The sequence below is a fragment of the Trachurus japonicus genome, chromosome 12 (assembly GCF_045865225.1).
Source record: "Trachurus japonicus isolate A0001 chromosome 12, Traja_1.0".
NCBI classification, from domain to species: Eukaryota; Metazoa; Chordata; class Actinopteri; order Carangiformes; family Carangidae; genus Trachurus; species Trachurus japonicus.
This window is the reverse complement of record NC_140918.1, coordinates 26,095,982-26,113,378: the sequence shown is the minus strand read 5'-3', so window position 1 is coordinate 26,113,378 and position 17,397 is coordinate 26,095,982. Positions and strand designations below refer to the sequence as shown.

At 41.3% G+C, this 17,397-nt stretch overlaps 1 protein-coding gene across 6 annotated transcripts in view; it reads right to left on the bottom strand.

Annotated features, from left to right (window-relative positions):
* Positions 1–17,397, bottom strand: part of cacna1bb (calcium channel, voltage-dependent, N type, alpha 1B subunit, b) — a 176,879-nt gene that overhangs the window by 85,816 nt on the left and 73,666 nt on the right. For all 6 annotated transcript variants that reach the window (XM_085793986.1, XM_085793982.1, XM_085793984.1 and 3 more), the window contains one exon: positions 13,228–13,415. In XM_085793986.1, coding sequence (XP_085650112.1) covers positions 13,228–13,415 — 188 coding nt within the window. The remainder of the gene's footprint in view (positions 1–13,227; positions 13,416–17,397) is intronic.

The window sequence follows — 17,397 nt, the reverse complement described above, 5'->3', positions numbered from 1 at the left end:
TAAGTTTGCAGGTAAAAACAGTGTTCTATCATAATAAAAAGAAATAAAAGTATGAATTATCATCTCAATCAATAGATGTTAGTTTGGCAGAAGCTTCTCAAATAGAGGGAAGCATGGTTGAACAAGCTGGCTGATGTGATCATCAAAAAAAAATGCCAAAGGTGACACTTCAAGGTTATACCGAATATAAACACTTAACGACCACATCTACTTGCTTAACTGAGGCTAATTATCAGCCACCCAAATTAACTGAATGTAATATCAGCATAAAAAAGATAGGAGCTATAAAAATGATATGTTACAGTCAGGGTAGGATCAGACATCAGCAGCATCAGCTGCAGTAGAATATTGGATACAAGTGTCAGACTGTCGTCACTTAACAGTTTTATCTGTAGAGACCTCAATGTAAAGACAAGCATGTCAGATTTTTGATTTACTCATTTTGCTTCCTCTTGTCTATTGTGGATCACATTAACTTCACAGAATGGACACCATGGTTTTTGACAGTCCTGATCCTGAACACCTCTCTCTGGCCGCCCTTGGACATCAACCTCTGCATGTCATGCAGGTTGTGAGAGAGAGTGTGGGAGAAGACAGGAGACCTGTATGACGGCCCCCGGGCAGAACGGAAGGACATCCATCACTTCATTTTTTCAAACCGTATGTCACTTCTGGATGGCAGGTGTGATCCAGTATTGTATATAACAAACAGCCTGTGGCACTGACAAGCAGACACATCTGTGGTTCCATCTACATTTAATTCATATATTTAGGCTAAGATGTGTGTGTTTGTGCATGTGTGTGTGTTTGTGTGTTTCTTACCAACCCTCTCCAATCTGATAAAGCAGCAGAGAGAATGTGTAATTATTTCCATTTACTATCACTTTTATGTCGCCACAGATTTGGTTTTGAAACTTTGACATAAATATGTCATTTCTATGTGTGGGCCGATTAGTTCACCCCATCTTTCAGTACTCTGGGTATGAAGCAATGCAATGAGGTAAACACACACTGTCTACACTGTAGGACAGAAAATACAGGGCATATGGCAGTTAAGGCCACTGGCTATACTAATTTAGTTCATTACAAAATTGCTGATGCATGATGTTGCCTTCAGCAAGGTACTTGAAATGACCCTGGATGTTGTTTAAACCAATGTGATAACCAAAGAAAACAAATTAAACAATAGTTAAAGGTCCTATAGGTTACACCTCTCTGGTGTTGATTAACAAGCAGAAGTGTTTGTGGTTTTAAGAACCAAAGATCAGCTCAGTGTAATTTTTACATCGTTCTCAGGATTCTTTCTGTAGCTTTAGTAACAACAGGTTAGTGTCAGCCAATCACAGGAGAGGCTATGATTCTCTTGTTTGATTGATTGACTGTTTAGTAAATAAAAAATATAAAAGTGTCAGGTAAACAGTCAAAGAAACCCAATCCCAAAAGTTTGGATGGTAGGTCCAGGGGGCGGGGCCTGGGGCGTGACTGAGAGCCATTAGTCTCTGTCTGAATACAGCAGGGTGTACACATTTCTTTGTGGACAGCATTTTGACACCTGCACCGTATTAATACAGAACCTAGTCCTGCTTTATACAGTATATAGAAAGACATTGAAATCTCACTGAATGCATTATGGAACCTTTGAAAGGTGAATTTTTTCACTAAGAAACTTAGCCTAACAGAATAAGAATATTAGAACTTAACATGGTGGAAAGTTTCAAATGAAGATGTATTGGAATAGCACAGTGTGTAAAAGTCACATCTGTTTGTAACAAACTAGAAAAATTAAATGTAGAAGCCAAGAAGAACTTTGCAGCTAATTCAGTGATTAAGTTTGGTCGGCCATCTGATACAGTATTTGCCCACATGAGTATTTGTACTTTCTTACGTAACGCTCCCTTTGTGACTAACCGTGCCTGAGCTGAAACAGCATGGAAATCTTCTTTGATGAAAAGGAATGAGAGGAAAAAACCTGTCAGAGTGAAGAACCTCCATCACATTATGAAGGATCATCTACAGTAATAACTACACAGCTGCAGCAACCGACTTCACTTACAGCTGCAGGTGGTAATATCACACCACGGCCATGCTGTGCATGTTTTAAATACCACTACAAGTAACATATCAAAAGTTAGATTCGGCCATTTTTATGAAATTTTGAGAATTGTGAAGAATAAGAAGGTTCACGTGGATTTATACACTTAAGGAAATAACTTATATCCACAGCTTGATATTTTTCTTATAAATTCACGTAATATTGTTATTCCACCTCTGTTACTCCCATGAGTCATCGTTGGCTGGCTGCTCTGAATGATCATCGAGGTGAAAAGCAAAAAGCTGCCAGAGAATTTGGAGTCATGCATCATGCAGTTGCAGTGTGACAGTTTACTCCCACTCGCAGCTCACAGTGCTGCCACCACGGACATACGTGCACTCACACACACACACACACACACACAAACATTCACACAAACTAATTTTCTCTGATGGCAAAGAAAGCCTGCTGTGATGAACACAGCCACTCGGAATCAATTCTGCAGATCCTTACAGTCGTGAAACATTTACACCAAGCAGACGGCACTCAACAGCTCAGGTGGCACACAGAGCAAAGGGTTTTCAGAGAGCTGCTTCAAGAAGAAGAATATAACAAAACACTTTCCTGGATAAATTGAATTTGAGGCTCTTATCGTCTCTCTCGGTCAACTATTTTTCTCTTTTGACACTTTGAATTAATGTGCTGCAGGCTCATTTTAGTGATATTTCATCAGCAGTTTGAGTTTGAAAGGCTGACCGCTTCAATTTGGACACAAAGTTCCTCTCACTTCAAAGTACAAGTCCCACAGGCTCACAGAAAGTCTGATATCCACACCAAAGCATTTTCAGCGCTTTTACGTGAGTGATAACAAAACTGTCCTGTATGAGGCCTCAGAGGCATCGTACTTCCCTGTTAATGATGCAATGATGTCATCTAAATTTGCATACATGCATAATTCATCCAATCTCCATCAACCCAAGCCAATTATTTTTTTAATTCTGAGAAATTTCGAGAAACATTGCCATCATTTATCAGCGGAGTATATGACGCTGACGTATAGATGGTCTTAAACAAACACATTTATTTTAAGGTAAAAATGGATGACATAAATATTCTTTTTAATACTGTTTAAAAGCTCATAGTAGCATTTGGCCACTGGCCAAAATAAATAATCAGTTACTATGAGTTGAGCGGTCCAAATGCAGCGTCTAATTTGTAGCTGACATAAAAATGAGGATTAAAATATGTTCATATTTTAGAGAACATAATTAATATTTCTGTCAGACATCATACTGTATATTATTTCGCCTGCAACCCATCCGCTGTAAATCAGAATGTCCATGGCTCAGTCCCTCTGATTCAACCTGCAGTGCCTTTGCATATAACTGCAGACCACACATCATCTTTCCCTATCAAACATTTTCTCTCCCCTCATAGCAACAGGAGGCCTATTAGAAAATGCATGGCCAACTTTAGCATCAACAGTTTTTACTCACCAGTCTAAAGGAAACACATTGTGAGTTCATTATCAAACTTCATTCATTTACTCACCAGCAGCTGTCTCCAGGTGTGGAAAGCACTGTCAAAGTTAACTCTTCACTATAACATGTCTTTTTTTTAAATTTAAGTTAGCATGCCATGCTAAACAGCTAGCCACTCTCTGAGAGATCTGCCCTGAAGATGTCGCAGTGTTCACAGGGTGGATCGCAACCTTTTTATAAAGACAATGAGGGCTGAAGCACTGCTTCCGGGAAACCACATTTGGCCACAGAGAAAATTTTATAAATAACTTTATGATTACTCGTACCTACCCAGCAGATTTTGTTAAAGGGATAGTTCAACATTTTGTCAAATTGGCCCATTGCCGTAATCCCTATACTGTAGTTGTAGGAGTAGGTTAATTGTCGGTGCAAGCTATTTTTTGAATGGCGGAGCAGAGCCGCAAGATATTCAGAGCCATGAGATAATAATGGAACGTTACGAGGTAAATTCGTGCAAAACCGCTGATGCGTGTTATCGTTGGGGCAGTTTTTTGACAAGCAGTCGCTGCATCTGCCTCAAAACAACTCTGTCTCGTAACATTCCGTTATTATCTCATGGCGTGGTGAATGTTCAGGTCACAACTCATCCACGAGAGCGTTTTGGAGTTGTTGGATTGTGTATTTAATGAGTTTGATGAGGGAAACCAAGAAATCCCATTAGCCTCCGTATAGCGTAGCTCTGAGCAGCTCACGGCTCTGCTCCGCCGTTCTAAAAGTATCTTGCACCAACAATTAAAGATAACAAACCTACTCCTAAAACTATAGAGATTATGGCAATGGGCCAATTTGCCAAAATGTTGAACTATCCCTTTAAAATATAAAACATTTGTGCGTTGATAGTCGTTTCTTTTATTATTACACCAATTGCATACAATCGTTCATGATGACGTTCAAGAATTTACACAAAATGTAACTGTCTCTCTCAGTGCTGCTCTATTTATACTTTGACAAGCACCATGCCTGCCCTGACTGCACAAGACGTTGTTGCGCTGACAGGGTCAGGGTGCACCTGCCTGAGTGACTCACACTGCTCTAATGAAGTGAGATGAAAAGCAGTGTACGAGACCCCAAGCATTTCACACACACAAATACAACTTTTTCAATGAAAGCCTCACTAACTCACAACCAGTCAGAGGAGCACCGATCATAAACAACACACATCTCCCATGTGACGTGAACAGCACACCTTCACCCCTTCATGTAGGACTGATTGACAAAACCTGCCTTTAGGTTCCTTTAAAAAAAAAGAAACATAAGATCTAATTACAAGATTCAAGTGAAACAAATACAGTTTTTTTTAGTGTGAAGCCAGAACATGACACAGCAGAGGTAATTAGGGCCGCTCCCAATCTGATGGCGGCCACTGGGTCACCAGGAGAGACAGAGGAAATGTAATAAAATCATGGGGCATGAAATGAAGACTGCCACATTATCAATGCTGAGGAACCACCCACACAACCCTGCTGCTGCTACAACAGAGTCACTCCCCTGCTGATTGGACAGGACTCTCAGTGCGAATCAGCGCGAGGCTTTACTGTCCTTTTGTAGATCATTATCATGGCATTACTGATTAAAGAGAGAGTAAGTCTTGTGCTGTGATTATTATGATTTGATTTAGTATTCTTAAATAAATCTGAGGAGACTTGAAAAGCTGTAGATATTATATTTGTGCCGTTGGTGTGTGCACATCAAGTCAGCCGGCTCAGCCAAAGAAGGAGTCTAATGTTGGGTGCTCTAGGGGTTCAAGTAACTTTTGGTGAAATGTATGGAGGTGTCATCTCTGAACGCAGTGACCATTTCTCCTGATACACTACTGTATTTACAGTTAAATTTGCTGGGCTGCACAGCTTTGTGATTCCAGGGGAAAAACACGTCAAGTCAAGCTATTGTCAAATAAATTGTTCTCTTTGCCCTCACAAGCATCTTAAAAGAAGAAATGCAGAAATAATCACTGCAATTATTATTTTTGTATTAGCCTGGAGTTCAGTGGAGACAGTTACTGGTGAGACAGCAACAGTGTGCAGCCAACTTGCTCTTCAGTGGTTCACCTCAGTGGTTCGAGTAGATTGCGTACCACATGGATCTACAGTCCTGACCGCAGTAGCCATGGGTTTGAGTCTGACCCATGACCTTTTGCTGCATATCATCCCCTCTTTCTCTCTCTGACTTTCCTGCTCATCGTTTCAGGGTTAGGGTTATACTTCTACTCTGGCCTTAGCAAAACACAGAACAAATCAACTTCAAATAGTTAATGCAGTCTGAATCAGTGAGTCAGATCTGACCTAGTTGCTTCTAGTTGGTGGTAACATGGTAACAATATCTAACCTGGGATCTTAAAGGAGAATTCCAGTCATTTTTGACCCCTAAATCATTGTCCTGATGGTCACCCAGTGTTGAGGGGAGCAAAAATCGTGACTAAAATTGATGCAGGCAAACCGGAGTTACACCATGGCTAGTTGGCTACCCAGCGCTAGGGATAGCGACAACGCTAACCTATGGGGGCATTTTTTTCAACCACAATAAACACTCAAAAAACAATCAAATATCTATGGTACATGACTCGAATCCTTACGAGACACCACTGAACTCATATAGTGTACAGTATAAACAGTATAAAGTTTGTGTTTTTGAACTCTGAAACATCCTGGAATGACATTACTGTCCGATCGCAGAGCGCCTGCTCTCCCCGCCACAGAAACAAACACGTTTTCCTTGTTGTGATGATTTCTTTACAAAAATAAACGGTGGAGCAGTGCAGTGGTAATGTCCATAATATCCCCGACCGTTTATTTTTGTAAAGAAATCATCACAACAAGGAAAAAGTGTTTGTTTTTGTGGCGGGGGGAGCAGGTGCTCTGTGATCAGATAGTAATGTCTTTCCAGGATGTTTCAGAGTGAGGTGAGTGATTACATGCAAAAACACAAAGTTTACACTGTTTATACTGACTGTGTACACTATAGGAGTTCAGTGGTGTGTCATACGGATTCGAGTCATGTACCATAGATATTTGATTGTTTTTTTTTTTGAGTGTTTGTTGTGGTTGAAAGAATTGCCCCCATAGTTTAACGTTGTCGCTGACCCAAGCGCCGGGTAGCTATGGTGTAACTCTGGTTTGCCTGCATCAATTTTAGTCACGGTTTTTGCTCCCCCCCCAACACTGGGTGACCATCAGGACAACAATTTAGGGGTCAAAAATTACCGGAATTCTCCTTTAATGTGAATGTGAAAGTGAAGGTGAATTGTGTTTTGTGTGATGCTTTGTGACAGATAACATGGTCTGTTGAGAACAAGAAGCAATTCAGATAAATGTTGTGAGAGAGATAGAAAAACAGTACTGTACTGTGTCAGTAATTTGTCCTCGTATTAATATCCAGTTTTCTCCTTGAGAGCTGACTGCTACTATCACAGCAGGAGAAATTTAGTGGATGTGGGGGAGGGAGGAGATATGAAGGAAAAGCCAGCAAATGACAGAGTAATTTGGAAGGATAATGCTCATTATTTTTCTCTGCATGCGTGGTTTGAACTTCTGGATGTGTATTCCACTGTAATCTGGCCTCCGACGTTCTGGAGTTGCGTATCAGTAACATCCACCGTGTGGTTTAGCCGCTAAAGACGACACTGATGGGAGGACATTTTGCTCAAGTCAAAAGCACAGCTCTGCAGCAGCTGGCAACATTATGGTCATTAGCATAAGCTGAAATCTCTCTTCATGTGCACTCCCTTCCTTTTACCCCTGGACTGTTCATGATTAAAACATCAAGAAGGAGCGTCGGCTCAGTTTGGTGACACTCTGTCCTTTCCAGGATCCCTCATAGGGCGTGAAGACTTCACTAAATACCTACCCATTCCTTTCAACAAGACTTATGTGTTGTTGCAATGTGAGTATTGCAAGGTGTGTGCAAGGAAATAAATGCCAACCAACCAACAAGTCTTTTTGGATAATTGACAAAACTGGCTGTTTGTTGTTGCCTTCCCAATTGACCCTGAAGATCATTGTAAGAGCTATTTATACGACAGGTTCCTGTCTCTGTACTGGTCTAGTGGAGGGAAACTGCCTTCACAGCTCAAACTAACTCACTGAATTGCCGCAAGAGACAGGAAACACCTTGCAGACTTGTGTGGTCAAACCAATTAACATTACTGTCAGAGTAAAGTCATTACGTATAACAAAATGACCATGTACAGTTTTTTTTTTCTGCTAAGGAGAGTTTTGTTGTTTTTCCACCAATCCAACACTTAATGTTTCTCTTAACTCTGACCATCACTGATTTTTAATCATGAACAACCACAACCATGTGTTTAAGATTGTAATCTTGTGATGATAAAGGTCCTGTAATCTTATCCAAGTACTTATTTGAACTCATACCTTTGTCTTTGTGCCTAAAATTATCCAGGACTGGACTATGGAAATGCTACATCATAAACTGTTTCCACACAGCATGTTGTGGTATTTGTATTGGGTTGTTTAGGATCGAGGACTAACTTATTTGCAAGACAATCCTGCAATTTTTTTCAGGACCTTCAGGACCTGTGCAAATGTAGACGTCTCAATGAAAAGTACAAAGTGCTACTGGTCTGAACACCCATCGTTTGGTGTCTTTACACTCAGTTTGCGTCATGCACATAAAAGTAGCTTTTCTGAGCAAGTTTTTTAAATATTAAATCTTCATGGTAAAAAATTTAAGTCTTCCTGTCTGATCGACCTTGAAGCCGAACTTTCTGGTCTGTGTTTCATCTTCTCACCGGTACCTGTAGAAACATGCTTACACCGTCATACAGTAGGTGGTGTTACTGTCAGTCTGAATGCAGCCTCATTGTCAGCGCTCCCTCCAGCTGAAGAATAACATGGCAGACAGCGGTGATTCGTTTCACTACCTCAGCTGCTTGGAGACCACAGGGTCGTGGCGTGTGGCCTCTCTGAGGGGGCTGAAGTCGTACGGTAAATGGGGGGGTTTGGACGGAGGCAGAAAGGATGTACTATACTGAGAGAAGGAGAAGCAGAGGAGGCAGGATGGTAATGACTGGGAGGATGGGGAGAGGCACATGGCATTTTCTTTTGCACCATTAGAGAGCAGGGTCTGAGAGATCCCCCTCAGGGAAGCGGTAGCACAGTCATCAATCTGCAAGGTTAACACTGGGTTACAGGAAAGTATGTAATCCAAAGAACAGAACCAACCCCCGCCTGAACGCTATTCTGGTTTCCTGATGTTACAGAATTCACCCTCCCCCCCTGCATCTGTGCCAAGAGTGCATCCTCATTTGTGGACTCGGGATATTAATGCTTACATGACATGCATGCGCGCTCCACTGCATTCACACAAATACACCTATGGCTGTTTTTTTCATGGCTGTTCCACTTCATAACATTGTCATGATCTCTCCTTTTATTTCCTGCTACATGCCTCGGGGGACATTTCATTTACATTTCAGCCCTGCTCAGATGGTGACTCACAGGAACTTTAAAAGAGGTGATAACAGTGGAGTCTATCAAGGTGAGTCAAGGAAGTGTCAGTCTTCATAAGGACTATTAAAAGGACAAAACAATTATTATTTACTGACCCATCTGTAATAACTGTTTTGTTTCTTCTAACTTCAGAATTGCCCTGAGTTAGCCAGACAGAACCAAAACTTCTTTAAAGTGCAGGTTATGAAACATTTCATGTCTGGGGTTCTTATGCAAGCAAGCAATAATATATACTGAGGTGTCCTGATATAGAAAGCTATAGACAAGGAGGAGGCACAGTCTGTTCCACTGACATCCTCCTTCAGTTAGCTACCCAGCTACTGTACTGTCCATGACACATGGTGACAAAAATGGTGAAAAGACAACACACTGACACAACTGTACAGGCTGATGTCAATTAACTTACAGAAATTACAGCTCTAAAATTGGCATACATCACCCTCCTCTGATTGATTAGGGCCAAACAAAAGAAGGCCACCCCCACTCCGAATAAGTAAATGGCTGACACTGTGCTGAATAAGCAGGCTACATTTAAGCCATACCAGTTAGTCAAAAACAAGTACCCCCACAGCTGTGCTTCTTGTAATGGATAACTGGCACTTGCTACTCACACAAGCCAACAGGGTGACGATCCACTGGCACAGAAAATGAGTCACCAAAGGCTTCAACAGACAGATGGAGTGAGCCAGGTGTCAGAGAGGTGTTAAACCACAGTGAAGCTCTTCAAAGACTGTAAAAACCCTCTTCAGTGAGCTCCACTGAGCTCCTATCATACAGCCTGTTCAAGACGAGAGCGTGGCACGTTTACCCTGCCTTATCCGTTCTGTATGGTTGTTGCTCCAGCCGGCGCCAGAGGGAAGGACTGGGACTCATGTTGCTGTAAAGGGGAGCGTTAGCTAAACTCACAGGAGCAGCATTAGGCTGGCTTTGCTTGGTTCAGTGTAAACAGCCAGAGCCGGCATAATGCAGTGGCTTCTTCATGGCAAAATTGTGTGGTTCCTGTTTAAAAGGGACTAATGTCTGCATTTGGTGGTAAGACCTCAATAGCAGCGTACCAATCAAAACAGTCTGTGAATGAGTGAATTGAATTGTCTCTACAAGGCCACCTAAACACCGCTTTACATATGCTAACCATGACAGGGACAATAAAGACACAGAGGAAAAACTGCCATATGGGAGACTGAGAAAGGTGGGCAGGAGGATAGACAGTAATAACAGACACACAAAAAGTGTGAAATAAAAATAACTCGGGGTGAAAAGAAGCAAGTTTAAGCAGGAAGAAAAGAAAAAGAACAAAATGCAAAAAAAAAAACTACCAACTGAGAGAAAAGACATGCTTGGATCACAGCTGTGTGGATCTGCAGTGCTTAGGATAATGAGCCAGAAAAAGCTATGGGAGATGTACAGATTGAAACGAGGAGAAGGAGAAGAAGGAGAAGAAGATGGAGAAAACATGGCTCTATAAGAGGCTCAAAATACAGTGCCAGTTAACTGCTCTCTCCTGGGAGAGGAAATATGGAGCAGAGGGAGGAGGAAGAAGGCAGGAAGAGGAAACTGATGAGTGTTTAGGGAATAACAGGAAGAGATAAATGCAAAGGAAGAGAGACAACAGTAAAAAAACAAAAATTATAACGACAGAAAGAGAGTGAGAGGGAAATGCAAAAGGTATAGAGGCACGTACAAATTATGCCGCAATTAAGTTGGTAAAAAAAAATTCAATGAGTCAATAATAATTGATTTCATGCTGAGAGTAGAGCATTAACTTTGACAGCAATTGTAACTGATTCCTCGGGTGTGTCCAATAGATTCAGTCTGTGAGAGGTGGAGTCTCAGGTATCTCAAGATCAAGTCAAGCAAAACAAGCAAATGATCCACTGACCACACTTTAAGACATGAGAGATTTCAGTTTTTTAGCTTTTATAACATTTGCAAACTATTTTTAAAATGTGCTTTGTGTTATCATCATGGTTTATTGAGTATAGCTTGGTAAAAAATAAATAAATACAGGTAAATCCACAACATAATAAAATGTCCAAAAAGTCAAGATGTCTTAAAAAACTTTCTGACACCTCTGTATTTTCTCATTCAGCATGTACAACCAGTCCAATATGTGAGGCTTGTGTTTGATTTTACAAACATCATTTAGTTTAAAAAATTGCAGCTCTGAGTCAGACAGACCATTATGGGATTGGCCTCGAGACTTCACCATTTTTTAGTTCTGCTTGGTTGGACATCCCTCATCCTTTAGCGATTCCTATTTCTCTTGTAAGTGTTCTGAGATTGTGTGTTTTTAAAAGACACTGTCATGCGTTTGGCTGCCCTAAAGAACCAGATAGGTGCTGGCATTTAGATAACAAAACAGTTTGGGCTGGTGACATGGAGAAAAGGAACTCAAAAACTTGAACGGCTGGGGGGGTTCGTCCCAGTGACCCAGTTGTCTAAGACTAAGACACAGGCCACATTGGCTTAACATCTGTGCAGTCCAGACTTAGGATGCTACATACTGAGATATGCCACATACATAAAAATATAAATCACATTATAAGAAACACTGCATATTACATCTTAAAATCATAATACCAGATCCACAAATTTGCAACCAAGGGTTCATATACCTGAGAATGGAACAACTCTAATCTAAAAGATGCAAATCATCATAATGCTTATAATATTTCTTTGTCCAAATAAATTGGTGTAGTATCTTGCTGAGAGCCAATCAGTGATCATATGTAGTCCCCTCTTTGTAGATCATATCAGACTTTAGTAATATTCCTAACTAGTTAAGTAAAGACGCCCCAAACTGTGTCAAAGGTTTGACTTTTCCTTTTCAGAATACAGGTTATCTTCTTTAGGCCGCATGCGCAAGGTTCGCACTGAGACCGACTCGCTTCCTTGTTTACCCCGGCGAAGGACTAGAAGCAGTCCGTAATAGCCTGCCTTGCACCGGGACAACACTTTTTCGTGCAATTTTGGCCTCTTAAAACATATTTTAGCCATGGCTGAAGATTTTGATGTCGAGGACGAGCTGCATTTCTTTGCTGAGCCGTATTTGTACGAGCCAGAACCTTGCGCATGCGCGCTAGCAGCGGAAGAGAAGGACAACAGACACTAGGAGCTAATGCTGCAAACATGCTTGGAATGTGGACTTATTTAATTTTTTTCGGGACAATTACGCAATTTGGGGCTTCAGCACAAGACGGACATTACATACGAGCATCATGGAGGTATTTGGATGTTTTTTTGTGTGTGTTTTTTTACGAAGAGCTCTGGTGTCCCTTTGCAACCGTTGCATTGAAATGCACTGCTACGCCAAGACCCCCTGTAACTCAGAGAAGGGACGGTGGACTCTGAAAATTCTTCCAGCCCTTAGTCAACATGAGGGTGAGTAGATAATGAGAACTATCATTCTAGGGTGAACTATCCCTTTAAAGCAGAAGTAAGCGGAATGCTTGTGATATAAGTCTTAAATAGTTCTATCTTCTGACAGCAATAGAGTGTTTGGTCTGAAACACAGGTCTGTCAGTCACTCTGCTCTGCTGTAAGCCGAGGAGAAAACTTTCCTTGTATCCTACAACCTTTATCCAATGAGGAGAGAGAACGGCATAAAGGGGCGGTCCTCTCTGTGTGTGCAGCCAAGGGATGCGCGTGAATGTGGTGACGTAGGGACAAGGGCGGGGACTGCTAACTCCATCGGCTGACAGAAAGTTAGCCAAAACGACCGGATCGCTTACTTCTGCTTTAACCTCCAGTGTTAAAACTCATTTGAATCGACATGGTTTCTATATCCAAAAGCTACAAAGACTCAACAAATTTCCTTACAATCTGCTTATTAGGTAAGAAGATCATCTCCACAGAGAAAATGTTAACGCTCTGAAGAACACAAGGTCTCCAGATATTTTCTCTGTGCTCAGGCTACGAGATTGATAGTTCTCGTGCACGTGATTTTTGCCTGAGGGCAGCACTAGAAGAAAGGTCAAGAGGTTGCCAGAAAAAAACAACAGGGTTCATTCTCTGAGGAATATTTGGTAAATTGACCAACGACCACAACTGAAACAAAACCCTCATTCCCAGCTGAGTGAGAATCAGTTGAGCAAAGATGATGACAGGAGATGATGAACAAGAAAATGTGAGGCATGAAAGAAAGCAAAAAAAATCAAGATCTGAAGTCTTCAGTGTTTATTATACTCACGTTGTAGAGGATTTCCACCCAGCCCTCCATAGTGATGCACTGGAACACCGTCAGCACTGCAAACAGGATGTTGTCGAAGTTGGTGATACCAAAGTTGGGTCCGGTCCAATACTCTCTGCACTGGGTCCCATTGGGACACGTCCTGGCAGGAGGCTCCTGACCACAAGGCCAGTCAGCTGCTTTCTCACCTGAACAGAGGAGAAACGAATGAGTTATGACATGAAAGAATAACTCATAGATCTCAAAGACTCTACGCTGAAACCATTGCCCACTAATCCTCACACAGAGGAACCCCTCACACATATCAATGCTTACTTTTTTGCTATGTGGGCCAGAGATGCAGCAGGGAGATTGCAGCGGCCAAACGTCACTTTTACACTGTAACTGCTCCAGAGAGTCCCATTATCTCCTGCCCATCAGTCATGACTCTAACACTTCTAAAGGGAAAAGCACAGGGGCATCCATCCCCAGTTCCCCACCCACTTCAAATGATACCTCTCAGTGAAACCCATTGACCTCCTGACCTTTTCATGCAGAGTGAGGCTGCGGCCTGATTCTGCCAGGCATTACATAAAACTAGGGACCACAGGTGAAGGTCGGTACAGCGATCGAGCGGTCAGCAGCAGCAGCAGCAGCAGCAGCATGCTCCAGCAGAGCGGCACTGTTACCACAGCTGAGTGAGCCGACCAGTAGCCAGTGTCACAGCCACTCGTCTACACACAGGAAATCTAGACGTTGAGTCACATGCTCCTTTTCTCTTGGTTTCCCCCCCCACTGTTCTCCTGAGAAAAGTTCTCCTAAATAAAGTTTGCCTTTTCTCAGCAGGTGACACCAATACACTGTTCCAGGTCCTTTTAGATGGTGACACCAGGCTGATCATGCCTTTACATGACCTCAAGGGCCCATATATCAAATCAATATCCACTATACTATTACAACTGCAACATTTAAACCACTGAAATGTGAATGTTTGGCATTTTTTCCTTGAAAATGATTGATTATGAAATCCATCAAAGCCCTGAAATCTGACACAAAACGTTGTTATTACAGTGAGTAGGGGAGCTGGAGATGTGCCATATGGCAAAACTGCAGGGAAACAGTAAAGAAAATGATATGATAATAAATGATAAAATGATGAAATTAAAAGACAATCAGCAAAAGCTGAATGTGATTGAAGATGCACATTATGCTATCTAGGTTTTGGATGGATAGTGTTTGGCCACATTCTGCTCAGATACTATAATGAAAAGTCGGCCTGAGACCTGGATGTCCTATTATTTGTGCCACTGCCCCCCTGGCTCAAACAAACTAAGATCTCTGTTGTGGCCACAGTTTATCTTGCATCTTTCATATAAACCAGCAGAGCATACACACCACAGACCACTCTGGCTTACAGGGCCTGACTCAGGCCAAGATTTAAGTGATGCTTATTGGTCTCTACACACACGCCTCACTGTGAGGAAATCCAGCCTTAACTCACAAGGATGCAGCATCATCAAGGATGTTCACCTCACAAGAAGATAGACCCAGACGTCAACATTTAAAGATTACACTACACAACAACACAGCTATGGAAGTATTAAAAAACAAAAATAATATTTGCATAGGCCTTAGCAAATTATTCCAGGGTTCCACGTTTTACATCTTTAATGAGGGAAAGAAGTGGAACTGTCCTTTTGATCACAATAAGAGAGGAAAAAAAACATGAGAATGGTTAGTAGGAGCAACAGTCAGGTAAGCTTGTTATATCTGCTCCTAGTTTGATGTCAGCAAATAACAGCAGGCTAACAGTAAGTGCTACCACACTGTGCATCTCTCTCAAGTCTGTTTATCTTGCCAGCCTCACTGCACAGCTCAGCTCTTGGTGTCTGTGCCCTGTTTACTTCCATGGTTGTTCTGTGACTTTGTCCCTAACAAACGAGACAGTGAAATACAACTATTCATAACAGATGATACACACTAATGGGCATTGTTTATAAAACGGCTGCTTGGGAAAGATAATTGCGTTGTGCATCCATATGCACGTACAGAAAATAAAACTTCCAAGCAGCAATCTCAGGACTGACAATATACGCGGAAAGTAAAAGAAGTGATGAATGCCAAGAGTATCAAATAAGACAGGATTTTATGTGCATCAATCCTGTTTGTGCTATTTATTCAGGCTTTCTACCATCACGTACACTGGATTTCCAAAAAGTCAAAATCATAATTTTGTTGTTCGCAAAGTAGTCAGAGTGAGATCAGCTATACTGACATTGTAAATGGATTTTCACAGAGAGGGCTAGAGTGCAAGGATGAACTCATCTAGATGGCTATGTGCTTGAGTTTTGGGGCGGCTCATGAAGTGACAAAGAGATGATGTAGTACCAGAGCACATGGAGGCTGCTGAGAGTTTGTTTAAAGGATGTGCAGGCACATATGTCAGCAGAAGGGGATCAGAATAAAGAAGAAATGTGCTGAGTATAACAGATGCCTTGTGCAACCAGCGTTTCATGAGGGGCAGTGCCTCGATCACGGGCTGTGCCAAGTTTTAACGATGATTTGCGGAGCCAGACTGCACAGCCAACATCTCTCGGGTGTCACTCCAGTAAGATGCATCCTTTCCTCCTTTCCACCGACAGGTGCTGTGTCAGCTGGACTCAGTGTCAGGATAATAACACCTTTCTGTTTTCTTTTACTACTGTAGGTGCAATTACTTTATGAAACTAAACAGTTTACAAAATGATTTGGAAGACATCATACTGTATGTGAATATTAAAAAATCATGGGTTGATAATTTTAGAATTCTGTGTGCAAAGATTAGAGAGTGTGTTAACTCTGCCTTTTATTGTATGTCAAAGGTTGATTTAATTGTTGATTTATTTATATTAAATACATATTTTTCTTTATTTACTTACCATATCTTACGGTCAGCAACATACCAGTAGTATGATACGCTCTTTTGTAAATGTCACTATATATAAATACACACACACAAGAAAAAAACAACACAGCAGTGGTCATGTACAAAGTCATTAGGGGTGCTGTTCAGTTTAATTGAACCCTGCTGTGTCTCTGACTGAAATAACTCACTAACACATGTACTGTACATTAGCAGGCTGTCACAACAGCTCACACCACTACGAGCACCCTGCTTCATTTAGACGCGCACACATTGATAGATGTACATATGTTACAGCTGGGCCAGCCAATAACCCCCGAGTCACACCTTCACACTCTATCTGACACCAGTGGTGGGGAAATAAAACCTCCTCATACAGTAATTTTCATCAGTGCATTACACAATAGGTAATTTCAGTCAAGCAATCTGACTGTCTATAATTGCTATAATGTTGTAATAAAATAATAAATCTGGAATAGTACCCTGGCTGTGGTTTCTCAGAAACATTTTTTACATGACCACATGCTCCCTTTAATTTCTACTTATTACAGGACTGTAGCTTTTGGTGATTTATATTCATGTATAGTATACTTTGCATTAAAGCAGCAAACCATTACGAGTTGTGCTGTTGTATTTTTCTGAACGGATTTTCCAACTTGACAGGCTGCTATTGCTTTCAACAATCCCTTTACTACTGATCCTCACCAGGTAATATAGAAGTAATGGGAATACAAAACTGCATTGATGCTATTCTTATTATTAATCTAGTTAGCTCATTGGGGCTTGTAGCGGAAGTTCAGAAGGTCAGGACAATGCTCATTACAGTATGTCATGGCTCTCCTGATGAGTTCTGTCTGAAGCTCTGACCACAAAAAAATCTATTTAAACTACATAAAGTGTCCATGAAGTTGGATGCAACCTCCATGATGTTTCCGAAGTTCAGGTATGAAGAGTGGGCTTCTCCCCTGTCACCATCTTGGCAGCACCTGACTTCTATCTATCAACAAATCCAAAAAATAGACAAAATAGAAATAGAAGACTGGTGGATACTAGTTCAATAATGGTGTGAAGCATACACACCTCTCAGCATCATTAGCATAGCTGGATGACAAAACCTAACCCAAGGGCAAATATCTAGTTAATGAGCTACTGTAAGCTAAAAGCTAAATGAGCACAGAGTTAGCTAACATATAAATAACATACTGCTAGATTTCCTTGTGATCTAATTTTCTATTAACCACACACCCACGGCATCAATTGTCCAACATTGATATGAAAAATATAACAAA